General features: G+C 37.4%; 3 protein-coding genes across 4 annotated transcripts in view; all 3 read left to right on the top strand.

Moving 5' to 3' along the window:
- The first annotated feature begins 740 nt into the window (after positions 1-740).
- fbl (fibrillarin) lies at positions 741-5157 on the top strand. The gene is made up of 9 exons (XM_067410179.1): positions 741-896; positions 1758-1949; positions 2043-2183; positions 2262-2356; positions 2446-2616; positions 3511-3643; positions 3730-3842; positions 3943-4088; positions 4298-5157. The coding sequence occupies exons 1-9, from the start codon at positions 887-889 to the stop codon at positions 4320-4322; spliced, it is 1026 nt and encodes a 341-aa protein (XP_067266280.1). The 5' UTR covers positions 741-886; the 3' UTR covers positions 4323-5157.
- Positions 5158-5815: 658 nt separating this feature from the next.
- alkbh8 (alkB homolog 8, tRNA methyltransferase) lies at positions 5816-14894 on the top strand. Of its 2 annotated transcripts, XM_067396331.1 has the most exons (11): positions 5816-5946; positions 6881-7115; positions 7201-7332; positions 7502-7597; positions 8096-8200; positions 8278-8348; positions 8683-8789; positions 9034-9185; positions 10542-10798; positions 10914-11063; positions 12682-14893. In XM_067396331.1, the coding sequence occupies exons 1-11, from the start codon at positions 5824-5826 to the stop codon at positions 13249-13251; spliced, it is 1998 nt and encodes a 665-aa protein (XP_067252432.1). In that variant the 5' UTR covers positions 5816-5823; the 3' UTR covers positions 13252-14893. The 2 variants fall into 2 exon arrangements, with proteins under 2 accessions (XP_067252432.1, XP_067252441.1); XM_067396340.1 differs by lacking the exon at positions 7502-7597 and having other exon boundaries at positions 12682-14894.
- Positions 14895-17164: 2270 nt separating this feature from the next.
- The window catches only part of dyrk1b (dual-specificity tyrosine-(Y)-phosphorylation regulated kinase 1B), a 44763-nt gene continuing 34063 nt past the window's right edge, over positions 17165-27864 (top strand). The window contains exon 1 of the mRNA XM_067410156.1: positions 17165-17259. The gene's annotated coding sequence lies outside the window, so the exon portion shown is untranslated. The remainder of the gene's footprint in view (positions 17260-27864) is intronic.

Raw genomic sequence — 27864 nt, 5'->3', positions numbered from 1 at the left:
GAGTTTTAAAGAATGAGATTAACTGCTCTCAGTGGCTTCTATACATTATAGTGAATAATTCAAAGTACATAGTTCCTTCCTAAAAGAGAATTTCCCCAGTGACCTTGGAGCATAAAAGGAGTACTGTTTTTTCTGAAAAAATAAAAAAAGTGCCAATAACCAACTGCACGGGTTAAGCCAAAATACTTTTTGCAGAGTTCAATGTGAAGTTTAATTTGTTCTGTTTTCACCACCGTTGTTGTTTTTCTCTATCAGCTCTTTTTATAAAGTGATTCCTCATTAATTAAGTCCTTTGAGTTTTAAAGTCCATGGACACCCAGCTGACTTGTTCCTTTTGTTTCATTATATGAATATTAGTGCAGCTTGATAGCCATTATACATTGCTCCAGATAGAACATTTAATTAGAAGCTGATCAAAGTGCTTTTCTATTGAAATACATGTTAATTCCATAGTGCTTAATGATTACCATATTCATGAAACATTATATATTTACATTGTAGCCTACTGCAACTTACAAAATTCTGCCCAAAACATGGTATAATTACAATTTCTACAAAATATGTGGTAGAACATTTGTTTAAGTGTGTAGTCTTTCATAAACGAAAATAACCATTTTTTTCCATGATGCACTGTTGGCTCATTCCAATCACATGAATGACGCATAGGAATGACGCAGTTGCATTACTCTAGTTTCACTGTTTCCCGCTAGATGGCGATACAACGAGCAAGAACCACGTTTTTGCAAGTGCATTATGGGAAAGACGTTCGACGCACATGTGGCCACCTGATCAGTGCTGAACGAGTCCGGAGAAAGAGCTGCGCGACTCTATAATCGGCAGCTATTTGTGTAATTAAAACAGGATTAGCCACACATAGTACGATAAAATGAAACCAGGTAAGTTGTTTATAGTTTTCGATGCATTCATTTTGGATTTTAAAGTCGCGCGATGAAACTTAAATGTTTATATGTTGGTTTTGCTCGTGTGATCATGCCGGCCAAGTTAGCCACGCGCTTAAAGTTTTCGTGCACTAAACGCCTTTCTATGAAATGTAATGACATTGTTTATTATTTTATTAGTATGTATTTAAACATTTTGTGTGGTTTAAAAAAAAAAAAAATTGGTTTCGACTATATTTATTGCAGTGTATAACATTGCGCGTGAGCCATGCCGCGCACGCGGTGCTAAAGCCCCACATGGCTATTAATTAGAGAAACTATTCATTTGTTTCTAAGAATACTTTACTTAGTTGCGTTGTATTTATTGAATAAAAATGTAATATTTGATTTTAACTGGACAATGTGCTCAAGGCTTATTTTCATGCTGGAGTTTACACACATTGTTGAGAAACACGTTGTTTCCTCTGTCAGACCATGTTCACGTCGACAACCTAGTAAAAAAATAGTTCTGGTTTAGTGAACAACCTCTAGCAAAGATGTAAATATTATACACAACCCCAAAGTTACCAAATGAATGATTTTTAACTTTGTAGTAAGTTGTGAACAAGTGGTTTAGGGCATTTAAACACCAGGGCCCTGTTGCAACCCTTGTTTATAATAGTAATATCAATTATTATTATTAAAAAAATGTTAACTACTTAATCATAATGTTATTTTACCTGAAGATTTTCCTAATATAAAGGATTTGTTGCAGCTGACTACAGTTTGATATCATTCTGCCTGCTTTTTTTCTTCTTCTTGTAAACAAAGTCTTCCTGTTATTGGTTCAGTGAATTAATATTTGAGTTCTCTTGACAGGATTCAGCCCGAGAGGAGGTGGAGGTCGAGGAGGCTTTGGTGGAGGTCGAGGAGGCTTTGGAGAAGGTGGAGGTCGAGGAGGTGGAGGTAGAGGAGGCTTTGGTGGAGGTAGAGGAGGCTTCGGAGGAAGAGGAGGAGGAGGAGGAGGAGACAGGGGTGGAAGAGGAGGATTTCGAGGAGGTAGAGGTGGTGGTAAGCAAAATGTTAATTTCCTTTTCTGTTTAATTTAGGGTGTTTTTCATGTTGTTCGTTTTTATGCATTTCTTTGTGTCTTGTTTGGTAAAGGTGGAGGATTCAGGTCTCCTGGAGGTGATGGAGGCTTCCGTGGACGAGGGGGTGGCCGTGGCACTCCTAGAGGAAGAGGAGGAGGACGAGGAGGGTTCAGAGGGGGCAAAAGGGTGACCGTAGAGCCCCATAGACATGAAGGTAGGTCATCAACGTCACACCTTTCTATAATTGAGTTTGCTGTTGCTTACAATGTTAACATTCTGTTTGAAATGACAGGAGTTTTTATCTGCCGTGGTAAGGAGGATGCCCTGGTCACAAAGAACATGGTGATTGGCGAGTCTGTGTACGGAGAGAAGAGAATAAGTGTTGAGGTGAGCCTGTTGTAGCATGTCTCTGAATTTCGCTAGAGTAGTTCTGGAAAGCATTGTATTCATTGCATGTTAATTTTTCCTGATTTAAGGAAGGGGAGACTAAAATTGAGTACAGAGCATGGAATCCTTTCCGGTCAAAGCTGGCCGCAGCCATTTTAGGAGGTGTTGACCAGATCCACATCAAGCCGGGAGCAAAGGTCATGTACTTGGGAGCCGCATCAGGGACTACTGTATCCCATGTTTCTGACATTGTTGGACCGGTATGTGGACTTTTTTTTTTTATTCTCAATTTATTTTAACTTTTTTTCTTTCTCAATTTAATGAGATTTATCTCAAAACATAATGACTTTATTCTCAATTTGTTTGTTCTCGACTTTATTTAGACTTTTTGTTCTCGAAACACAACGACTTAATTCTTAATTTAATGATTTTATTCTCAACATTGTATTTAGACTTTTTTCTCAATTTAACAAGTTTAATCTCACATTAAAATTACTTTAATCTTTTGATGGTTTTATTTTTTTATTATTGCTTGGCCCTAATCTTCCATAGTCCACATCTGCACACATCAGCGAATAAAACTCTTAAACTTTTAAAGTTGAAGTGTGTGTTTGGCATAATTCTGTGTATTGTTATATTATAGTTGCTATAATGTATTATAGTTGATTAATCTGGAATAGCATTTTAACATAGGAAAAAAAACATTTTATATATTTTAACTAATAGAATCAATTTACAGTGATTTTGATTCTTTATATATTAGTGTTAATATTTTGAATTGAGGTTTTGTTTATATTTTAGTTATTTTAATTTTAGTTTTAATTTGTCACTTTAGTTTTTTATATATTCTTTGTTTCAGATGTAGTTTCAGTAATTTTTGTACATCAAACTTTATTTCAGATAGTTGCCAAAATCCCAACATTTTTAATTTCTTTTAATTTTTTCAGCTAATATTTGTATATCAGCTTTATTTACGCACTATATTCACAGAAAATGATTTTAATAGTTTGTTTAATTAACAATACTGATTAATAGTTAATATTAATGTTATAGTTATTTAGATGTGCATTATCTTTTGTCAGACCTGACACTGTTAGACAGTATTTCTGGAAGTATTGTTTGATATTGTCTAATTTTTATTCACTCACTCACAGGAGGGGTTGGTGTACGCTGTCGAGTTCTCTCACAGATCGGGCAGAGACTTGCTGAATGTGGCCAAAAAGAGAACCAACATTATTCCCATCATTGAAGATGCACGACACCCGCACAAATACCGTATGCTTGTTGGTAAGTTCCTGTGATGTGAACATTTGGAAGGTAAAGAATGCTTATTGCAAGGTTATTTATTAAACCAATGTCCTGTTTTCTTTAAGGCATGGTGGATGTCATCTTTGCTGATGTTGCTCAGCCTGACCAAACAAGAATTGTCGCCCTCAATGCACACAATTTCCTGAAAAATGGAGGCCATTTTGTTATTTCCATCAAGGTAGTGTAATGCTGCTAATATGTCAACATTAAACATGCTCTTGCTGCTGTAAAACTTAGTATTGATCAGTTAACTCTTTTTTTTTTTTTCCCTCCATCAGGCTAACTGCATTGACTCAACAGCCGCTCCAGAGGCAGTGTTTGCGTCAGAAGTGAAGAAGATGAGCTCTGAGAACATGAAACCTCAGGAACAGCTGACACTGGAGCCATATGAGAGAGATCATGCAGTTGTTGTGGGAATCTACAGGTGAGTCTTCATGTATAAACCTAAAAGAGCCATGAACTTTCAGACTAAAAAATAAAAACAAAAGAATGTTTTGCACTACAATGTGGCCCATAGTTTGAACAGCTGCTTATTTAGACCTGAATTACAATTGGGTTACTTCACGTTGTAGGTTGAAATGTTTCTTGTGTAGCTCAGTTTTGCAAATTAATTTACTTTATTTATTTTTGCAGACCACCACCCAAGCAGAAGAAATGAGGGTCTTGTCATTTTTCATCACTTCACATCCTCCTTTGCTCCTGAAATAACTGCTTCAGCCACTAGATGGACCCAGAGCAGATGACAAAAGACTGATATATCTGAACCATTTTCCTGTTTCCACTTGGATGGGAGTGTATCCCGCTCAATGGCACAGGCAACATATTGTTTATGGAGAGTAACTCTGCTCCTGTTTTTCCTTTTGTATGATCATCTGTCATGTAATATACTGTACTGAGAGATGAAGTTTGTGTTTTGCTTGTAAGAATTATTGGAAGCTAAATGTGTTGTTAGCTAAATCAAGTTTTCCAAAGCAGACATTTGTTATGGTTTCTTTTGAATATTTTTAGTAAAAATATTTTAAAAATCGAATGTCATGGCTGTTATTTGTGAAACATTTACAGAAAACACATTTGTTTAAACATTCTTTTTTTTCTGTATTATGTTTGTAACTTCACAAATCTCTGAAAGAATTCAGAAGGCCATAATATAAGGGCTAGATGTGGGTTTATACTCATTTTGAGGTCAATTTGTATGACCACTACTAAAAAAGGTTGTTAAACCAGCCTAAGCTTGTTTAGGTTAGTCTAACTGTTTTGGTCCCATCATATTTGATAAGTGCCCTAAACTCCTCTTAAAGGGATAGTTCGCCCAAAAATGAAAATTCTGTCATTTACTCACCCTCAGGTTGTTCCAGACCTGTATACATTTCTTTGTTCTGTTGAATACAAAGGAAGATATTTATGTGGGAAACTAAACAGTTCTGGGACACCATTGACTTCCATATTATTATTTTTCCTACCATGGAAGTCAGTGGTGCACCAAAGCAGCCTGGATACAAACTTTCTTCAAAATATCTTCCTTTGTGTTCAACAGAACAAAGAAATTTACACAGGTTTGGAACAACTTGAGGGTGAGTAAATGATGACAGAATTTTCATTTTTGCGTGAACTATCCCTTTAAACCAGCAACACTTTTCTTTTTCTTGCAAGGCACTGTGTGAGTGTGTCTAGTTAGAGTTGTGATTTAAAGAAATTATTAGGAATCTGAATTAAAGGTCCATTATGTTTCCTTGTCCAGACGTTTTGTGAACATAAGCAGACAGTGTAAATATTAAACCGTCAATAAATTATAAAGTTGCCAGTTTCAGTTCATTTCTCAAAGTTTGAAAATTAAATAGGAGGTTGACGATAATTCTTAACTCTAATGCGCAACAATATTGACAGTTTTTGATCAAATCCAAACAGACCCTTGAAAATAGCGTGATTTACGGTTCGATGTGGCTCTGTATTCACTCAGTAATTGGAAATGACATCTTCCAACGTAAAGACAGATTAATTTTCATGTTCTATTGTTTTAATGTCAGGGCCGAAGAATGGAAACGATAAAACTAAAATAAAAAAATCTTCAGATAAACGACAGAAACAAACGCCTCTAGGAACCAATTATGTAGTTCATGTGAACGGGGGATCAAATATGAGGTAGCACAACGGAGAGCAGCATGGACAGCTCCAGAAGTGTCAGAAGAACTAAAGAGGAGAAAAAACTGCTTCGAAGGCAAATTAAAGCCAGTCACATATTACTGAAACACGAGGGTATAAGCACAGTGTCACATCCCACAAAGGTACTATGAAGCTTCTTTTCCTGAATTGTCAGAAAGATATAAATCGATCCAGACAGTCAGTGAGTTTAAATGTAGAGTACTGCCGCTAGATTCCTGTCATTATGTCGTATTTCTGAATACTAATCTTACAATGTTGACAAATATTAGCTGTTTGTTACTACTTTTTAAAACGAATGCAGTAAAATTATGAAAAATATAAATGATTTGTGGCTTCTTCAGTCAAGTCACCACCAATGATAGTAAACCACATTGAATAAAGGTTATTGTAGGTCTTTGTATCACATTGCATTGAGATAAATAAGCTGCCAAATAACTTACACAAGCTTAACTTAAGAGGTCATAGCAAATTGACTGGTTTTAGTGTTCATATTAACTCTCAAATGGTGAAATATGCAGTGCATTGCTTTGTATACCCAGGTGAAAAAAAGTACATTTCTATAATGTACTTTAAAATGTTCTATTTTCGTGCACTAATTTTGTACTTAATATACTAAATATTATTCTTTAGTACTTCTTAAGAACATCTTAGTGTACTCAACTGTGCTATTTTGAGAAAGCATGAAATATGAAGTAAAATGTGCTTTTAATATACTATCTCTATATTTAAAAAATATATTTAGCTACCACTTGTTGTACAATATGGGTTCAAATCTACTATAAGTGATATTTAAATACATTTTTCAAATACAGAGAAAGCATATTAAAAGCACATTTTAGTTCATATTTCATGCTTTCTCAAAATAGCACAGTTGAGTACACTTAGATGTTCTTAAGAAGTACTAAAGAAGAATTTTTAGTATATTAAGTAAAAAATTTGTGCACTAAAATAAAGCACTTTAAGGATTTTATAGAAATGTACTTTTTTTCACCTACTACTCAAACTACTCATAAAAGCAGTCAGTAATGTGTTTGTTCATGACTGTCTGTTATGTAGCATCTGGTGGTGTCTAATGGAGGTTTGGGGAATGGAGTGAGCAGAGAGTCGCTGCTGGAGGTGCTTAAAGAGGGAGGTCCTGTTGAGATGCTCCTCACCCCTCCAGCGAAACCATATGCATTTGTAACATATTCATCAGTTGAAGCAGGCCAGAATGCATATACATTTCTCAATGGACGAGCACTGCAGTGTCAGGAGCAAAGTGTGACACTTTATTTCAGCTATGTCGAGAAAGGTGCGTCACACAGGTCATCATTATTTTCAGTTGAGCTTTGAACAAAGTGTTTCTAATATGTATCTAATCTTCGATTGTTTGTCAGTGGACGGTGACAGGAGTGTATCCTGTGCTTTGCCTCCTGGTCTGTCTGTGTTGGAGGATTTTGTGTCTCCAGAGGAGGAGCTGCAACTGCTGCAGGCTGTTGATTGGACACCACATACTGATGATGTCACGGGTGAGAGATACTTGATGTCCTCATTCAGATTTATGGCAAATCAGCATTAAAAACAATATATTTTCTCATATATATATAGCAGAGTTTTCCCTTAGATAATATTTTGAAGAAGGCAAACCTATTAACATATTAGTAATAATAGTGTGTTCACTTTATTTTTGTATATCAGTGCAGAAAGCTTTGAAACACAGAAGTGTGAAGCATTATGGGTATGAGTTTCGGTATGATAATAATAACGTGGACAAAGACAAGCCCTTACCAGGTGGTAAGTATAAAAATTCCACATTTTGATCATAATAAAGTAGTTGCAGATATTCAACAAGTGTTGATAATGTTTTGTAAAAAAAAGTGCTGTATGCACTGAGGCTGCAATTATTTGATGAAAAAATACAGTAAAAACTGTTATATTGTGAAATATTTTTACAATTTTAATATATTTTAAAATGTAATTTTAACTGTGATGTCAAAGCTGAAATTTCAGCATCATTACTCCAGTCTTCAGTGTCACATGATCCTTTAGAAATCATTCTAATATGCTGATTTGGTGCTCAAGAAACATTTCTTTTTATAAGTTGAAAACAGTTGTGCTGCTTAGTATTTTTATGAAACATCATTAATTATACATTATAAATGTCTGTCACAATTTTTTCCAAACTTTTGAATGGTAGTGTGGAGATTTTATATATATATATATATATATATATATATATTAATCATGAGGTTGTTTTCTCAATATATATTAAATAGACACCTGTCATTTCAGGCCTGCCGGCGGAATGTGATGCTTTACTACAAAGATGTCTGGCTGATGGCCACATAAGTGTCCTCCCAGACCAGCTCACTGTAAACCAATACCAAAGTGGACAAGGTAGTACATCATGAATTTACGCAGCTAAGGGGAGATTTATGTCTGTTTATAGGAGTAAATGTTATTGCCTATTACAGGAATTCCTCCTCACGTGGACACTCACTCTGCATTTGAAGACACCATCCTTTCCTTGAGTCTCGGCACAAAGGTATGAATAAATGAAGCACTAAAATGTCAGTTATTATGGATTATGAGCATGTGTTTACTTTTTAATTGTTTTCTTTTATTTGTTTCCAACGATTCTTTCATACATCAGTATTATGAGTGGGTCAGTGTGATAAAGTGTGTGGAATAGTGTTCTGTTACACCAGACCTGTTTGCAGCCTTATTGATTGGTTATGGGGTACAGCAACTTTATTGATTATCTGATTTTCCTTTGTCAACATGATGATGGAGATGGAAAATTAACCTCATGATTTTCCTACATGCAAGGACATCTCTGTTTAACATATTTCCTCTGTTTTCCTCCCATTTTCTTATAGACAGTAATGGACTTTAAACATCCTGACGGCCGTTCTGTCGCTGTGGTGCTGCCAGAGAGAAGTCTGCTAGTGATGAAAGGAGAGAGTCGTTATCTGTGGACTCACGGGTGAGAAACAGGATTTCTTTTTTTTAATCAATCCTCTATATACACTATATGCCCAAAAATATGCAAACAGCCAAACACTACAGCCATATGTTCTTTGATTTTTCTTTGAATTTGCATTTTATTACTATATAATTATTTAATTAATTAATGATTATCTATTATTTACAAAATATTCAACATAATATAATTATAAATTCTTTGTTCTAGGGAGAGATGAACATGTTTTGTGTGTGTTTCATGTCAGCATAACGCCTCGGAAGTATGATGTGGTACCAGTGTTGGAGGCTGGAGGGTCAGGGGTCATGACCTCTGATTTGAGTAATCTGACCCTGAGCCGCCGTGGTACCAGGATATCGCTGACATTCCGAAAAATCCGGCATACACCCTGCAACTGTGGTGAGTCTATGAAGTATTTACTTTGACAAGAATTAAAAAAAAAAAATTTAGCTTGCATAAGTATAGTACTGTTCAAAATTTTAAGGTCAGTTAGTTTTGTTTTGTTTTTTCTTTAGAAAGAAATTAATAATTTTATTCAGCAAGGATGCGTTGGTGTTCTTTGGTCACTTTGGACCAAAATATTTTACATTTGGATTAAAAATTTTTTTTTAATTCATCTGAATGTTACGACTCTTGTGAACACAGGAAAAATTGTGGGCATGATTCAAAAAGGTTAAATGGTCCTAAAAAAAAAAAAAAAAGTAACATGCTCCTTGTGGTCAAAAATGACTGCCATAGAAATGAATGGGAAATAATAAAATAAAATAAAAAACATCAGAAAATGCAGAGAATTTTTCAGGGTTCAATCTACAAATCGGCCATAATGCAGGAAAAAAGCACACAGCAATGAATTATAAGTTGAAAAACAATTTTAAAAAATACTTGAAAAAATTGGTATGGATTTATTAATTGTACTGAATTTTAAAAATTGTGAAAACAAATGGATCATAATTATTGCATAAATATTACTTAGCACCATAAAATTCCCTCATACAAAATATAAAAAAAAAAAAGAAAAAAGTTGAACATAAATATATTACATTGATTTTCCTGGGGGGGAAAAATTTGAAGTGTTCGGCCACTTTTGACCGGGAGGACTACAAGTGTGAGGAGCACCAGAGTATTAAAGGATTAGTCCACTTTTAAATAAACTTTTCCTGATAATTTACTCATCCCCATGTCATCCAAGATCTTCATGTCTTTCTTTCTTCAGTCAAAAAGAAAGTAAGTTTTTTGATGAAAACATTCCAGGATTATTCTCTTTATAGTGGACTTCAATGGACTCCAAATGGTTGAAGGTCAAAATTACAGTTTCAGTGCAGCTTTCAAAGGCTTGAAACGATACCAGATGAGGAATAAGTGTCTTATCTAGCAAAACTTTTGGTCATTTTCAAAAAAAAACACAACTGTTTATGCTTTATAAACACAAAATATCGCCTTGAATGTACCTCCCGTTTCCGCATTTTTCAAAACGCTTACGCTGTATGTCCTACACCTTCCCTATTCTACTTGCAGAACAAAAGCGGCGCCAGTTTCGTTTTTTTTCCGTAAGTAGAATCGCTGTATTTTGATTAAATAAATGCAGACTTGATGAGCATAAGAGACTTCTTTAAAAAATAATCGCATACTGACCCCAAACTTGTTAAATGAAAGTGAATATACATAAACACACATACAGTATATAAATGTCACTTTGCATTTGTGTATTTTTTGTAGATGTAAAAATGACAAGAGTCTGTTTCTTTCTTGTTGTAGCCTATCCATCTGTATGTGATAGCCAGCAGCTGCCCTCTCTACCAACTGTGCCGGTTGCTGAAGACGATGCGTGTCGTTTGGAGTCGCAGTATGTCCATCAGGTCTATGAAGAGATTTCCTCCCACTTCAGCAGCACACGACACTCACCGTGGCCTCAGGTGCGAGATTTCCTACTGTCCCTGCCACCTGGTAGTGTTCTGGCAGACATCGGATGCGGCAACGGCAAATACCTGGGGATCAACCCTAAAGTGATGTCTGTAAGTAATACGACACAGCAGACTTTACCAGGAACTTCTCATCTCATAGTTATCACTTACATTATGATGATTTCTATTACTTTAACTGTGATGTAACCTGTCTGTCCATCTGTAGGTGGGCTGCGACCGCAGTGTTAATCTGGTGCAGATCAGCATTGAACGAGGTCATGAGGCATTCGTGTCAGATGCGCTGTCTGTCCCCCTGCGCAGTGGCAGCTGTGATGCCTGCATCTCCATTGCAGTCATTCATCATTTCTCCACACAGGTGAGCAACATCGCTAATTCAAGGGAAAAACACTTGAAGCGGTCATGTTATATTTTATATTGTTATATTATAACTAGGGCTGCACGATTAATCGCATGCTATTCTCACGCGCATTTCGTCAGTAAAGCCGGTTCCCTGATTACCGCTAAATCACCATCACTTGCTTTCAAATGAAGCGGCATTTAATAGACAGAGCCGTAGATCACTGAAAAGCCACGCAATATCGCGTTCATATCGCAGATGAATCGCCTTCGATAATGAACGCGATATTGCGTGGCTTGTCCGTGAACTACGGCTCCGTCTATTAAAAGGCGCTCCGTTTAAAAACAGGTGATGGCGATTTAGCGGTAATCAGGGAACCGGCTTTACTGACGAGACACGCATGACAATCTCATGCGATTAATCGTGCAGCCCTAATTATAACTAATGTCCACTAACAATGTAATAAGTTTATTGTCCCAACAGCTGCCATAAAAGGTATAGTTCACACAAAAATGAAAATGATCCCATGATTTATTCACCCTCAAGCCATCCTAGGTGTATATGGCTATCTTCTTTCAGACGAACACATTCGGAGATATCTTTAAAAATATGCTGGCTCTACCAAGCTTTATAGTGGTAGTGAATGGGGATGTTTTGAAACCCCCCAAAAAATTCATCCATCCACATTAAATATGATCCATACGGCTCCAGGGAGTTAATAAAGGCCTTATGAAGCAAAGCGATGGGTTTTTGTAAAAAAAATATACATATTGTAAATGTTATAAACTAAAATAACTAGCTTCCGCTAGACAACCGTACACATACTGTGCAAGTCGACTTCCGCCACAAGAGTAACACGTGACACGATGTAGGACGTAGGATTTAAAAGTATCATAAGCTTAGACGCCTATCGTGGTTCAAACAAATATGGCTGTGCAACAAACTCAAGCTCCTCTTCTCTTATAATGAAATCCTCTGATATTTCTCTTTAAAAATTCTCGTTTTAGACTTCTAATTCCTGACCGGTGTTTAGTTTTGCTCTATACTCTGTGCTTCCGCGTTCGTCATTACATCATGCATCAAGTCAGAGGTCAATCTTCCACTGCAAATCGACAAATACAGCCATCTGTGGGAAGCTAGTTATTATAGTTAATAAAGTTAAAAATATGAATATTTTTCACACAAAAACCCATCGCTTCACTTCAGACGGCTTTTATTAACCCCCTGGAGCCGTATGGATTATTTTATTATGGATGGATGCATTTTTGGGGTCTTCAAAACACATCCCCCATTCACTACCATTATAAAGCTTGGAAGAGCAAGGATATTTTAAAATATATCTCTGTGTTCATCTGAAAGAAGTTAGTCATATACACCTAGGATGGCTTAAAGGTGAGTAAATCAAGGGATAATTTTCATTTTTGGGTGAGCTATCACATTAATTTAGTTAACTACTCCATGATATTAAACAGGGCACTTTTGATGCTGTGTGAGAAATAACCCCTTTATATGTGATTGAGCAATAGTGCTTAAGTAAGCCAACACAGAGTTTGTTTGTCTGGTCCTGTTTAAACTACAGCTCAAAAGTTTGGGGTAAATCTGTACATGATGCTGAACAAACTGCTTGTGTTCTTAGGAGAGAAGACAGGCCGCTGTCAGAGAGCTGATCCGGTTATTAAAGGTGGGAGGAAGAGCTCTGATCTATGTTTGGGCTATGGAGCAGGAATACAACAACCAGAAATCAAAGTATCTGAAAGAAAGAACAACTGAAACTAGCATGGAGAATGGCAAGGAGCTTAAAACTGAAGAATATAAGTCGAACCAACAGGAGGAGCATGATGGGAAAATGAGATCAGACATGAAATTCACAGAGGGCGGTTTTGGGAATGCGACACAAGCCAGAATCCACGTCCATACTAACCGCACGACTTTCCTTTCACAAGATCTCCTGGTGCCGTGGCACTTAAAAGGTAATGCGGACAAGAACAAGGGAGCGACGAGTAGTAGCACAGATGTCCCTGTGGACAACACAAGCCAGAGGCCGGTATTTCACCGCTATTATCATGTCTTCCAGCAGGGAGAGCTGGAGAAACTGTGTTTAGGTGTGGCTGGTGTTAAAGTGCTTAGGAGCTATCATGATCAGGGTAACTGGTGTGTGGAACTGGAGAAGACTCGTTATACCTCATCAAAGGATGATATCGCATAGGACAAATAAAAAAATTCTAGTTCATTGAATAAGTACTAAAAGTACAAAATTTAATTTTAAAATGTACATTTTAATATCACTTGGAAATGTTTTTTCTTGCATGCAATGACTGTTAATAAAAGACAACAAAAGAATAGTTGAGTGCTTGTTTGTAAAGAAGAACAAAATGTTGCTTTATATGCTTTCTTGTACAAAACCTACCTCAACGAATTACTCTCCGGCAATGGATTAGACAAATCTGTTAACCATGTTAATGTCAACCTGACTTGGGCTGGTTTATGCCTGAATGACTTTAACGCAAATATGAATTTCTTTCTTCTGCTGAACACAAGAAAATATTTTGAAGAATATGGGTAACCAAACAGTTGATAGGGCCACAATGACGTCCATAGTATGGAGAAAAAGAAATACTATGGAACTGTTTGGTTACAGACATTCTTCAAAATTTCCTCTTTAGTGTTCAGCAGAAGAAAGAAATTTATACATGTTTGGATCAACTTGAGAGTGAGTAAAAGATTTTTTTTATTTTTGAGTGAACTATCCCTTTAACAAATTCTGCAGTGATGCAATATAAGCACCATAACAAAGTATGTCAATACAATATTATGGCACTTTGTCCATGTTATTATTGTCCAGGTTTAAAATGCAGCGCTACAACATTTAATGTTTTTGAAAGATGTCTCTTATGCTCCCCAAGGCTGCATTTATTTGAACAAAAATACAGTAAAACTAATATTGTGAAATATTATTTTAAAAATATATATTTTCAGCAGCCATTACTTCAGTGCCACATGATGATCCCTCAGAAATCATTCTAATATGCTGATTTGGTATGTTTTTGAAGAAGAGAAAGTTCAAAAGAACATAATTTATTTGTAGAATTCCTTGTAACATTATAAAGATCTTTACTGTAACATTTGATCAAACGAATGGATCCTTGCTTAATAAAAAATTGATGATAAGCTTTTGTTTAATGTACATATTGATAATTTAATCAGGAAACTCAAACTGAAGCTTGGCTTTTATTTTAGAAATAAATTAATTTTTTCTAACTGTGCTTGATTATGGTGATACATTATACATGCATGCGGCCTCTTCTATTTTAATACATGCCTTGATTCGGTATACCATGCTTCACTACGTTTTATTACAAATGCAAAATCCCGTACTCATCATTGCATTATATAGGAGATGGTGGGTTGGACAGCATTATCTATACGTAAGAAAACAGCACTGGTATGTTTTTATTTATAAAGCAGTGTTAGGTAAACTTCCAGCTTATCTCTGCACTCTTCTTTGTCTTTGTTCTGGCAATTACCAGCTACGCTCTTCCAAGTGTTTGCTTTTTAACATACCTCAAGTTTGTACAGAACTGGGGAAAACTGCTTATTCATATTATGCACCATGGGCATGGAATAATTTGCAAAAAGATCTAAAACTAGATAAATTTGTGTCTATTGGTGAATTTAAATGCATTACAAAGAGAGTGGCATTGGAAGTTTGTGATTGTTTTTGTTGAGAGGATGTGTTTAAATATTGTTGTAATGTGTACCTGTTGCATTTTAAAATTGTCTTATTGTTTGGCTGTTACCTTGGCCAGGTCTCCCTTGTAAAAGAGATTTTAAATCTCAATGAGAATTCCTGGTTAAATAAATAAAAATAAAAATTAATAAAAAAAATATTAATTTCTTTCAGAAAATTACTGAGTCCAACTGTATTGTATACTTGTCCTGAAAAACTTGGTATCTAGTTTTCAATTATTAACTGACTGTACTATTTTTATAGACCACTAGATGGCATCGGATCGGAATGTAATGCAGAGGTAAAGGTAGCTCTATGAACTTTCACCTTGAAATTGATGACGAACTTCCTGCATGTTTAAATTTTAGTAACCCAGGTTGACCTGGCGGTCTATTTAACTTATATCCAATTTAAATATATACCTTTGCGTTTTATCATAAACTACAGTAGGTCTCACACATGAAGAAACAACAGAGAGAGGGGAAATAAGGGTCATTTTCACGTTCAGTCTTCAAGTTCCCACAGAAATCCTGCAGACGTGTCAATGTTAGAGCTTATAATGTGACTAAAAGGTTATGAACAATAGACACCTATAAATATGGTGTGAATGTCTTGCGTGGGGGGAGTTGGTCACATTTCTGACCTTGACACATTCAGGCCGTTTTAAATGGTGCCCTTGGCCTGGAACAATGAGGAATTCATGTAATGGTGATGAAAGAGGATGCATATAAAGACTTCAGTTAACTTAATCAGTTTCACATCCACTGAACGACCTTAATTGCATAAGGCTTACCTGAAGGAGCACCCCACTATTTTGATGATGCGATTCTGAAACTGATAAAGAACATATATAGGCTATAATGTTATAGGCTAAGTGTATAGATACACACACACACACACACTAACAGGTGTGTGTGATACTTTGTTTAGTGTCAATAGTCGGTTAGTGTGACTTGTTATATGAACAATATGAAAAGATGAATGAAGTTCTCGCTACAGAATAACAACGTTTTGTATTAAGCATGCTTAACAATATGACAAAAGTGCTGCTGATGTAATATGCTTTTGCACCTTTTTAAGCTCATTAAATCCATAAGGTACTTTGCATCAAGTTGTCCGTCTGTAAAGTCAAAAATACTGTGACATTGTGATAAAGTATTTTAAAATTAATAAAAGTTAACGTGTCTTTTGTAGAAAAAAAAAACCTAAATTAGTTAGTTGCTCTTCCAGTTTTTGGAGCTGGAAATGCCCCAAACCTCTCTGAAACCTGCGACCGAACCAGCAAACCATCTTAAGCTAGTTTAAACTGTTTTAAGTAAAAAAGTAACGTAATGACGCAATAAAATATTAGCGAAAACTTCCCAGGTAATTCATCACATCATTGTCTAGTCCCACATCGGCTGTGCTGAAATATAAATATTGAGCTAAATTAAGATAAAAAGTTTTCTTAGCCATAACCATTTATGGTCGCAGATTAGCTGCTTCACATCTCCACTGCCTCGGCATTGTTCACTTGCCTTGGCTCCAAGCAAACTATCAATTTCAAATAGCTCGAAACGGGCCAAAAAGACACTCCAGAGCACGTTTTCTAAATTATTGTTCCCGTAAAAGCCTCGTTTTATTCCCCTACACAGGCAAATGCCGAGGCAAATCACGCTAACAGCCGCTGGGTGCAGCCCGTTGTCGGGTTTGTTTAGGCGGCCATTTTGTGAACACTGCACACACACTGAAGCGAGCGCGCTTTGTAGCGGGGACGCGCTTTACTGTGCAGACCCTCTCTAAGCGACAAGCAGCCGCGGAGCCGATCCGAGATTAACGGGCAGTGAGGGGGGGTCCCTGGCGAATGCACATCGCTAATTGTAGCGGTGCGACGAAGAAACCCCGGTTTTTAGTTCATTCGTTTTTCTTTCTTTTTCCATTTTCATTTAATCACTCTTCTTCTCACCCCTCCACCCCCTCGCTGCTGCTGCTGCTGCTGCTGCAACACCACCGCGAGCGACCCGCTACTATACTGCCGCTGCTGGGCGATGTGAACGCGGTTAGCCTGAGAGCTAGCCGCCGAGACACCACCACCGTTACTGCCGCGATTTGTTTCTAAACGAACACACGGGACACACCACGTCAAGGCGGAATATTGCGGCGGTTGTCACGGTTGCTGCATGTACTGCTGCTCATCGAACTGGCGGTTGGCCGCGCCGGGGGTTTGAAGACGCTCCTGTCGCGCTCATCTGTGCTTTTGGGGGACTGTGAAAAGAAAGACAAATGTGCTGAAGAGGGCTTGTAGAGCGACGACAAGACGATAGCGTGCGCGTTTCGTCTTTTTCGGGAGACGATCGTAGAAACCCGTCCGAAGGGGTGGCGGTTCGGGGGGAGGGGGGTCGTTTTGCCGGTTTTTCGGTCCGCCCCGGTACCTGTGTGGCGGAGGTTCGGACGGTAAAGGGGGAATACTGGTAATGGCTGCTTCAGGAAGCTGGACACGAAGCTGAGGTAAGACTACAGTTGGTTTCTTTACATGCAGACACGCTAGTATCGTCTTTTTAGGGCTCAGCCTGTTCCCTCCTCATTCCTCGCAAGACACCGTGTTCCCGAAGATGCCTGATGCACAGGCCGGGGCTTTGGGCAGGGGAGTGGGGACATATTCGGCTTGTTACTTCATGTAAACTGGGTCAGATGCAAAAGACCACGGGCAGGTATTTAAACGTTATCCTCCTGTGCCATCCAGAGAGCAGCGGCTCAACTCATGGCAGCCCGGGTGCTTGTCAGTGGATGTGATTTGCAATGATTAAAACCATGCATTATATCTTTTCTCATCTGGTTTCAACCATTTCGAGTATGAAACGGCTTATTCTCTGATATATACACAAAATAAGCATCAGTCAAATCCATTGCATGAAGCGCGTTTGCAGCCATGCACCCATGAACATGTTCGATTATGAGACCTTCAATGCATCTTTCGGTTATCGCTATTCATTACTCAGATTGATGAGTCAGGTTAGCCCATCACGTCTGTTTAGACAGCCAGTCGTCATTTAATGGTTGTTTAAAAAAGAAAAAAATCCAAGAGCATCAGTTCGGCCACAATTACATTAATGCAAAACTGCGGTGTTGCATGGGATGCAAATCTTGTGCACAGAATGCCTGAAAGCTATCGAAATTTGACAGATATCTTGTTGGTTTCAACGCATCGGTTAATATATTTACCGTTTGACAAAACATATAACCGCCCTAGGTCATATTTTGAGGATAAAAGCGCGACTTTATTCCAATGATCTCAGTGTATATATATATATAGGGTGACGTTACAATTTTCTTCATAATGATCATACGTGCACAAGCGTGTTGCATGGAGGGAGATTTTTATTACTATCCACATCTACACTGCATTTGGATGTGGCACATGTATCCAAGTATGTATGTAGCCCAGTGTGTGGATAAATCTGGCTATGCCTACACCCTTCATCTCCATAGCGGTTTCTGCAAGGTTTCTGCTGTGGTGCTGAAGTAGCAATGCCGGTTCAAAATGGACACACTTCTGCTTCTGCTCTTCTTTTGCATGTTGCCATCTCGATCAGCATTCTTACTGCATCATTATACATTGTCACCTTTAAGAATAGTTTAAACATGCATATTGTCATGTTAGTTAGAATTCATGCTTTGGTTATAGATCATGTCGATTTTTTTCCAACAAAAATGGGTGGAATCATAGGTGAATCTTGGATTTAGGCTTCTTGGAACTACTTTGTGCTATCATCTCTCTGTCTGGCAGGTTTTTATAATAAAAAAGACATATATTATAGGAGATTTTCTTATTTGAGACATCTTTTTAAATGCATAATGCTTTTAGTTGCAATGTAGGAGCCACCTGTCCCTTAAAATAGTCTCTCTTATCTCTTCCCTGAACTTTTTTTCATGCATTTTTGTGCTCTTTTTCCAAACATCTGCCTTGAGCATGCATTAATCTACCCTCTCTAGTTTCTTTTTTTGTTTTGTTTTATTGGCCCCATTTATTTTTATGTGTGACTAGCTCTGTTTTTGGATTTCTTTTGGTGTCCGTGGCAGAGTGACACGGGGCTGTGAATAGACTAACTAACTTCATTGTACAAAATCTTGCAACGACTGTAAATGTACTGTGGAATTACTTTAAAGGGGCCTGCCTTTTTGCCAGAAAAAAAAAAAAAGGAATTTCTTTATTTAAAGAGATGGTCAATGCTTTTATGTGTTTCATTAGGCATTTTGTAAAACGTGGCTCGTTCTCTAGATTTTTAACTTCAGAATTTCAGCAATGACAAGATATCAAGCATGCAAGGCAAGTTTTACCATGTCTCAAATGGACACAATACTGTGTAATTTGTACAACAGTAACAACTTTCAGGTGTGTACCCTGCAAAGATGCTTTGCATGAAGTTCCTATTGGTTGGTTGACAGGCTTGTAGTTGCTGTTAATGTCACATGTCTCATTTCTTGTAGCTGACATAAACTAAACTGGGATGGACACAAGCTTGTTAGTCTTTTCAGAGACCACCTGAGGCAGTATTCCCCATTCATCTTGCAACATACTCCTAAATTTGATAGCTCTGGGAAGGGAAGACACACACACACACACACAAACTTACAAGTACACCATTTATATACTGTCTCCCAGTTTATGTATGCCTCTGACTTCTTTGATGAACAGCATAAGCTACATTTAAGCTCTTCCAAACACTGGAAAGTGCTTCATGATAAAAGCTAAAGTAGGAAAGTGCTGTTTTTCCCATAACCCACCTCCCTTTCTGTCCGTCTGTCCCTGTGTGACTTTGCCCTTACTCTGTCAGGACAAATCCTTTCACTCATCAGATGGCATATAGCCTAACACATCGATTTGGATGTGGCTCCTAACAAGCTTTCCCTCTGTCTAAAGCATGGATTGCATGCGGGGTCAACATGTGGCTCTGTGGATGATAACAGTATATATTGAATTATGTTCTTCATTGAGATTTTCCAGGCTATTGATATTGAGATATATATTATAACAAGTTATGCACATCTTGAAATTTTAAAGTACAAACTTGTCCTTTTGCACCTCCAAACTGCCAGATGAGAAAGGGTTTTAGTGACCTGAGTCAAGTTTTTTTTTTTTTTTTTTTATTAACTTGAATCCAAGACCAAGTAAATCTAAGTTCATTTGAGGAGATCCACAGCAACATAATTAATTTACATATCAAATTGAAGAATTGCAAGGAAATTGCATTAGGAAATGGAGCAGCGTTTACAGCCACCATCTTAAACATTAATTGCTTTGTCTTGTAAGGGATCGTAGTTAAAGCCATTAACCACCATTTCAGCAAACTCATTCAACCTCTGAGTATCACCACTTTGGTGCCCTGCCCATTTAGTAGTAAAGGTCACTTTGAGGTGTATTCATCATTGAAAATACAAATAAAAATTAGTTGAATGTAAACCAGTCCAACATAGGCTGCAAAACTAGAGTTTGTACAATTTAATTGGACAGTTTTGGGAGTTATATAGTCTCTTTTTAAGGTAATTCATGAGATGTCGATGAGCATAAGTTGAATGGATCTCTCATGGTGTCATTTGCTAACCACATGAGTGATGGATTGATTTTTTTTATGTTTGCAGATTCAACCCTGATCATAGTCACATTGCAGGACTACAAGTTAATTCAGGTCTTTGGGACCCTGTATTGCAGCTAAAGTAAAGCTTGCCGCCAAAAAACGGCACACGAGAAGACTTCCGGTCAAGAGCGTTTTAGCTGGCTGCATGGCTTGCTCCCAGCTTCCTTCCATAAGCTGTTGCTGCCTGTCCCTTTTTAATGTAGTTTTCTTCCTGCTTCCAGTGGCTCATAAATTGGTAATGAAAAGCACACAGTGGGCTTTGTAGATGTTGAACTGGCTTGGTGAGTACCTAGGGTATTAGAGAGGCTAGTAGCTGTAATTTAGTCAGGAGTTGGTGACTTTTGATGAAGGTAGGAAGAAATGGAAAGTTGGATCCTAAAAGCACAGATGGTACTCTTAGAGAAATCACATAGGACATCTCTTATATCCAGACCAACATATAATCTCTTTTGCAACAGTATGGATGACAATTTTTCTCAGTCTGGCTTCGGTATGTGGTGCAGGTTGTGATGTGGGCACTTTCCATTCCCTGTAGGGAGAGTTTCAGTGTTTATGTCATTTTACTGTGTCTCCACTCTTTCTTGACCACTGCATGCACATATCAAAGAGTAGCCTGCTTTGCTGAGGTGTACACCTTAGCAGCAGTAATGTGTGTGAGTGAGTCATTCTGGTCTAGTCCCCACCTCTACATGATGCAGTCTTGGTCAGTTTTTGAGGTGGATAAGCCCAGAAATCCTGTAAGTTTTAGCAATCTCTTCATTGACCAGTTAAAATGGTTTCCAGATCAAATTCAAGGTGCTGTAGACTTAAGCCCGTCCTTGTAGAACATAATTACACTAGTCATCTTTGATAACAGATTACTCTAAATTGTAATGTAGACACATGCATTTTCGATATGTATTGTGAAAAGCGTGATACAAATAAAGGTGAATTGAATTGAATTACTAGTGCTTGCTAAAGCACAAACCCTTAACCTTTAGTATTAAAGTAACTCATTCTGTATCGTATGTGCTGTGGAAATAAATTATGCCTTAAAATAATTTGGCTTGTTAATGAGATGCATAGTGAACTAACTTAAGGTTTTTACTGATATTGATGTTCTTGAGCCTCATCTAGCGACCAGAATGTCGTAGGCCTTATATACACAGGCAACACGTTTTTTATTTATATATTGCCTTTCTCAATAAAATCCCTTTTCTTTTTGTAGATGAAACAGATTTTCTGATTCACCTTCGTAAATGAATCAATACTATTTTGTTTTGAAGGTATGACAACCATTGCGGATGTTCTAGCAAAATCAACTACAGTCTGAACAGGTTGCCTTTCCGGCGCATCCATTCTTTGTAGTCTGAAGAGAACATAAAAAAGCAGAAAATATTGCAGTGTGAACAGCCATTGGGACTCTCTTGGCTCGGGCCTGCAAGCATCCACCTAGCAATGCCATAGCAACCACTCAGAACACCCTAACAACTGCATAGCAACATGCTAAAAATGATTTAGAATGTTTTAGCAACTCCCCAGCATCATGGCTGCAAGTATTGCACTCACATTTTATGTTAACACCCTATCAGATTTTCTGGGTAGACATCCTCAAATATTTTCTAACAACATAAAGGAGCTTTTGCACTGGAGGGACATTTTCATAGTTCCTATAAATATTGGCAGAATTTTGGCGTGTTCACACAGCAGGCATGGCGAACGATTTAAGTCAAAGCAATGCCTTTTGAGGGAACTAAATTTGCTCCTACTTCAGCGTAGGGTCTAACCCAGCACAATAGGAACTTTCAGTGACGTAAGTGTACGTGCCATACGAAACACCGGCACCCGTCATTTTTAAAAAGTTTTGTAAGCACAGTTTACATACACTTACTCCACGAACATGTAAAACTGCGCTAGATGGACCAACGCCGGAGTCCAGGCACGTTGTGTTCTTTTCTCAGCCTCGATGATATGTAGCACTGCAAGTTGTAATCAGAGATTTCGTCTCTTAGTCTTCCTTTTTGCTCTTTCAATCACATAACTTATATGTCTACATTCTATCTCTGTTATCACGAAACCTGTAACAAAAACAAAGCTCCTATCACGGCGTCCTCCATCCTCCAATTGTTGATGCTGTTAAATACCACGCAATGTTGTTGTCGGCCCGCTTGCGTCACTTCAGAGTTCCAACCAGGAAAATGGCCCGGCCTACGGGACAATTTAGTTCTTGGGGGACCGCCCTTGTGGCTAGATCCTTTAACTGAGTTCCTATAACTATCCGATGTGAAAATCCTTATTTTCCAGAAAGAGGCAGGCCATCGATGAATATCTGAGGGCAGTATTTGTGAAAGCAAACCTGAAGAAGCTGAACATTTCTGCTGTAATCTAAGCATTGTGTGCAGATGCAAAGTTATTGTGATGCATGTGTGTGTCTCTCTGTATGCATGTCTGCTTTAGCATCCTATATGCATGTGTGTGATAAGAAGGAGCTGCTCATCTTCATGGAGATCTTTTTTCCCTCTCAGCATCCCTGCCTTGCTGACCTGCTTAACGCAGCTCTGAGATGGAGAGAAAGTGAGGGTGAATGAGTTTAAACGTATGGAGGAGTGAGTCTGGAAGATGGGAAAGGTAACAGGGAGGTAGAATAAACTGGGAGAGAAGAGATCTCGATAAATCAAGATAAATGGATCTCCTATTCAGTCGAAAGACAAAAAAGAAAGGTGTAAAGATGGATGTGTGTATGTGTGTCAGAGAGAGATAGAGCGAGAAAGTCATTGGTGGAGCTGGATGGGATAAAGATGTTATGAGCTGCTCCCAAAATAGACTTTTCTTCATCATTTTAGTAATCTTTATCCATCCCGTGCAAATCCCTGCACCATGAGAGAATAGTCATTTAAAGTCAAGTGCATGACATGACCACAACATGGAATTCATTTGTACGTTCCCAAGGTGAAAAAGGCATCGGTTTTATTGTTGTGTTGTTTAGTAAAATTCAGTGTAGATCAAACTATGATAAGAGATGTACAAATGTTGTTTTAAATTATTTTATATTCTGTATTCTATGTTTTTTAAAATTCTTTTTCAGTATGTGTTTTGGGGCTTTTGCTATTTTATTTATGGCATAACTTGGTGAGAGGTGATGGTGGGAAGAAGGAGAATTGGGACAGGATGTGTGATTCAAACCTGCATCTCCTGCATTAGCACCATTGCTTCCCATGTAGCATGTGCTATATGCTAGGCCTCAGCTCCGGCTTTATAAGTTTGCCTAATTGTAATGCTTACCTATTGAGCAAAAATTGGTAAAAATAAGTTTTACATACAACATTTTTCAACACAACATTTGCTGTCAACTTATTTAGAAAGGACAACAAGACTAGCTAAAACTGATAATACTGATGGACTGATGTATAATCCACTAGTTGGGTTGTTTGGCTGATATTTTAAATTATCGACTGATAACCCTGCCTCATCGGCCAATTAATAGAGCCTACTCTCTACTCCAAAATGTAACATTGACAGACTTGTAAATAATGTGCATTTTCTGTTTTTGAGTAAATATTGCAAAATAAATAACTGATTTTGTGCACATCTTATTTGCTGTCTTTGAATTTGATGAATTTGAAATCAAATCAGCCATAACATAACATTACATTACATAACATTACATTACATAACAATTGACCATTAATTCATAGGACAATTAACAGACACACACACACACACACTACCATTTAGTTTGGAATCAAGAAATTAATATTTTATTCAGCAAGATGCATTAAATTGATTATAAGTGACAGTAAAGAGATTTACATTGCTACAAAAGACTTCAAATAAATGCTGTTCATTTGAACTTTCTATTAATGTTTCTTGAGCAGCAGATCAGCATATTAGAATGATTTCTGAAGGATCATGAGACACAGAAGACTAGAGTAATGATGCTGAAAATTCAACTTTTCAACTTTGCCATCACAGGAAAAAATTGCATTTTTTTTTATCGTGAGTACATGTGAAAGAGAGATGCATGCAGGTCTACACCTAAATTTCTACAGTTCAAATTTTTCACATTATTTGTCATGTATCTCTTGGCAGATACTAGTTGAATTGCAAAAACAGTTTTATTAGGAGTTTGATGAACTGGGTAACTTGAGCTATGCTATATGCAGCTATGGCTTAGTTAATATATTTATTTTTGTGATGATGTCCATGTTTATACTGCCACACCCTGTTGCTATGATTTAATTCACCAAGGTATCAGGTTTACTAGTACTGCATTTATTGCAGACTAGTCCAGAAAGTTAGAAGTTAAACCTTCTTGACCATATCTACGGTGATCTAACAGCTGTCACTATAGTGCACTGTTTTTAAAAACGGACACTTTGTTTTAATACATATTTGAGCATGATATGGTTTATCTCACTCTCAGTGCACTAATATTGTGTTTGTTATGGCCAGTTTTGTGAATGAATAAGTTGTAAATCTCACTTGCTCTTCCTCTCTCATACACAGACTTTAGGAATGGCATGGCAGCACTCAATAGGCTTGTATGTTGTTGAATATGGGATGTATTTACATGGCCCATGTCTCTATGGATACGGTGACGTGGGGGTAGTGCGGGGCAGAACAGTATAGGATCCTCATCAGGGACATTGCTGGGTCACTCTCTCTTCAAAGGGAGATGAAAGTGGGTCAGGACTGGGGGAAGAGATGAGAGGAGAAAAGAGAAGGAAGGAAATCAGGAGGAATGGAGAACATGCCACACAGTTTTATTTTAGTCTGTTGCACCAGTGTTGATTAGTCAAACTTGTTTAGTGCTTATTCTGTAATTATGTCAGGATGTAGCATCAGTTGGAATCACTTGATGGGGTGAGTGCAGACCTTCACATTTAAAGGGCTAGTTCACCCCAAAAAAAAAAAAAAAAAATCATCATTAATTGCCTTCATGATGTTCCAAACCCGCAAGACTTTTGTTCAACTTCGAAACGCAAATAAAGATATTTTAAATTAAATCTGAAAGATTTCTGTCCCTCCATTGACAGCTACGCAACTACCACTTTGACGCTTCAAAAAGTTCATAAAGAGATCGTAAAACTATATGAATCGAGCAGTTTAGTCTGAATTTTCTGAAGAGAATGTAAGGCTTTTTTATGATGAACTTACTGAATTAAGGCTTTTATTCACATAAACTTTGATCAGCAAACATAAACAGAAGCTCAACCAAACGTCATTGGTTCTTGCAAAAGATCAAACGTGCTGCGTAACACACAAGAATGATTTTACTTTTTAATTTATTTTACTTCAGCTTTATTTCAATGAACTATGATTTTGAAATGATCAATGATCTATTTCAATGAAAATTATTTTAAATAGTTTTAGTGATTAGTTAACAATTACAATAGTGGTATTATCAAAAAAGTAGTGTTGTCAAAAGTACCAACTTCGATACCAAGTCGATACTGAATTTTTAAAAATGTGACTCTTTGAGTGCTGAAAGCGTGACAAAATGTCTGTGATTGCCTACAATAATCAATGCACAGGAGCATTTGAAAGCACAGAAGTGTTTGAAAGCATTTTTAATGTGAGAGTGTTTGAAAGTAGCTGATAGATGCCTACTTTCAAATGCTCCCACGTGTATCTGTGTAAGAGCGTGTCTATTTACAACATGTTTTTGAAACGTTAATCATTTGTAGCCAATCACGGGCATATTTGATGAACACGTGAACACAATGGCCAATCAGAGGTGTTTACGAATCCACTCAACAGCGCTCAAAGCGTCACATTTTTAAAAGTATCGACTTGGTACCAACGTCTGTACTTTTGACAACTCTAATCCAAAGATGCATACAGTCACTGTGACGTTTGCCATCAGGTTGGCCACCATCTTATGCAAAGATTCAGCTGTCTTTTGGGATCGCTTTGGCAAAGATAGAAATGTTAGATGTTGCAAACACATAGGTGATACAGCAATTCAGAAACTTTGTTTATTTTGTATTTCAGGAAACGCTGTAATTGGAAACCCTAACCCAAGGTGATGGACGCAGGGTTGTGGTGATCCTAGTCCCAAACGCTGGCCTACCTATAGACAACATCCATCAGAGTTGGCCTAGATAACCCATACTGCATAAATGGGCTCCACAAATTGTCAAATTTGCCAGTCTGCTTCATCACTTGAATGCAAGAGGCTTGGCTGTCTGTGCACATGCATGCATTTCTTGATGCATCCTTAAACATCTTTATGTGCGTTTTGGTAGCCTATATTTGAAACATGCCTGTTTTCAGGCCCATGGTTGGTAAACTGCATGTGTCCATGTAAAAGGCCCTGTTGTCACCATGGGAGTGCGAGACTGCTTCATGCACTGACTGTGACAGCCAAAGTGCCTGTCTGTGTGCCTGCATGCCTGCACACACCCCTTGCCAGGCTCCATGACTGCTCTAAGCTGGCACAGCAAGAATTAAATAGCCAGAGCTTCTAGAGATTATGCCTGGCTTAACAGAAGCTTAATCACATCGTATGTGCAGTATAGGAGGAATAGAACAGACAGTGGAAGTAGAAGAAGAGAAGGCGAGGTGGCAGAGGGTGTTAGGTGTTCATGTGGACCAAGGCCTAAGAATTGCTGTTTTGATAGTTCAAATGTTAGGGCTATATTTGATCCAAGAGGAGCATGGTGGATGTCAGCTGTCAACCTTATGGTCCTTGCATGTTCAGAAGCACTGCTCTAGAAAACCACCTGTGTGCTAACCTAAAGTAATCTTTGAACTTGATGCTTTAAATCTGTTTCAGTTACCAATGAATATTAGACTTGTTCTGTGTTATTAATACATAAATTAATGCTTAGATGGATATTACCCAAAACAAAATATATCTGGATTGAAATTACCATCTGCAAACAGTTACTTTTATAGTGTGACATCATTCAGACGCTACTATATCAGATACGAATGTAAGTGTGCTAAAACAATGCCTAAATTCTATTTGGATATTGATCAGTTTTATTTCAACACACCCATGCTGCCTAACATGTGACGATAGCTGAAAAGGAAAGTCATTTCAGAGGTGTAAAATGTGAATGCGAACATTTTTATGAAAGATATATATATATATATATATGTATATATATATTTTTTTTTTCCATTAAATTTTGACTTTATTTCATTAACATGAGGGCTTGTTACTTTATTAACAAAGTCTTTTTACAGTTTAACATACTATATAACATATGCACATGGTTGTTTTATTCAGAGGGCATCACTTTTCTGTTTGAAATTGGTTTATTCTATTTTTTTATTTACTTATTTATTTATTCTTTTGTGTGGATAGTAGTTATTGACCTGTTGCTACAGTTGCTAATTCATATTTTATTCAAATAGCAATATTTTAGCTGTATAGTTTTATACAAGAGGTTCAACTGCTTTGTCTTTCACCTTATGTTCACATGTAAGCAGTCTTTGGGAAGTTTGAAAAATGTATTCAATATAATTTGCTTAAATTACATTTAATAAT

The sequence above is a fragment of the Chanodichthys erythropterus genome, chromosome 2 (genome assembly GCF_024489055.1).
Source record: "Chanodichthys erythropterus isolate Z2021 chromosome 2, ASM2448905v1, whole genome shotgun sequence".
NCBI lineage: Eukaryota > Metazoa > Chordata > Actinopteri > Cypriniformes > Xenocyprididae > Chanodichthys > Chanodichthys erythropterus.
Note: the sequence above shows the minus strand (reverse complement) of the source record. Positions and strands in the feature narration are given on the sequence as shown.

Bases quoted from the DNA above. Each gene is read 5' to 3' on its own strand.
- fbl (XM_067410179.1), top strand. The intron at 2,357-2,445 runs GTGAGCCTGTTG...TCCTGATTTAAG, and splicing joins AGAAGAGAATAAGTGTTGAG to GAAGGGGAGACTAAAATTGA. The intron at 2,617-3,510 runs GTATGTGGACTT...ACTCACTCACAG, and splicing joins TTTCTGACATTGTTGGACCG to GAGGGGTTGGTGTACGCTGT.
- alkbh8 (XM_067396331.1), top strand. From the start codon at position 5,824: ATGGACAGCTCCAGAAGTGTCAGAAGAACTAAAGAGGAGAAAAAACTG. The intron at 5,947-6,880 runs GTACTATGAAGC...TCTGTTATGTAG, and splicing joins CAGTGTCACATCCCACAAAG to CATCTGGTGGTGTCTAATGG. The intron at 7,598-8,095 runs GTAAGTATAAAA...CTGTCATTTCAG, and splicing joins AGACAAGCCCTTACCAGGTG to GCCTGCCGGCGGAATGTGAT.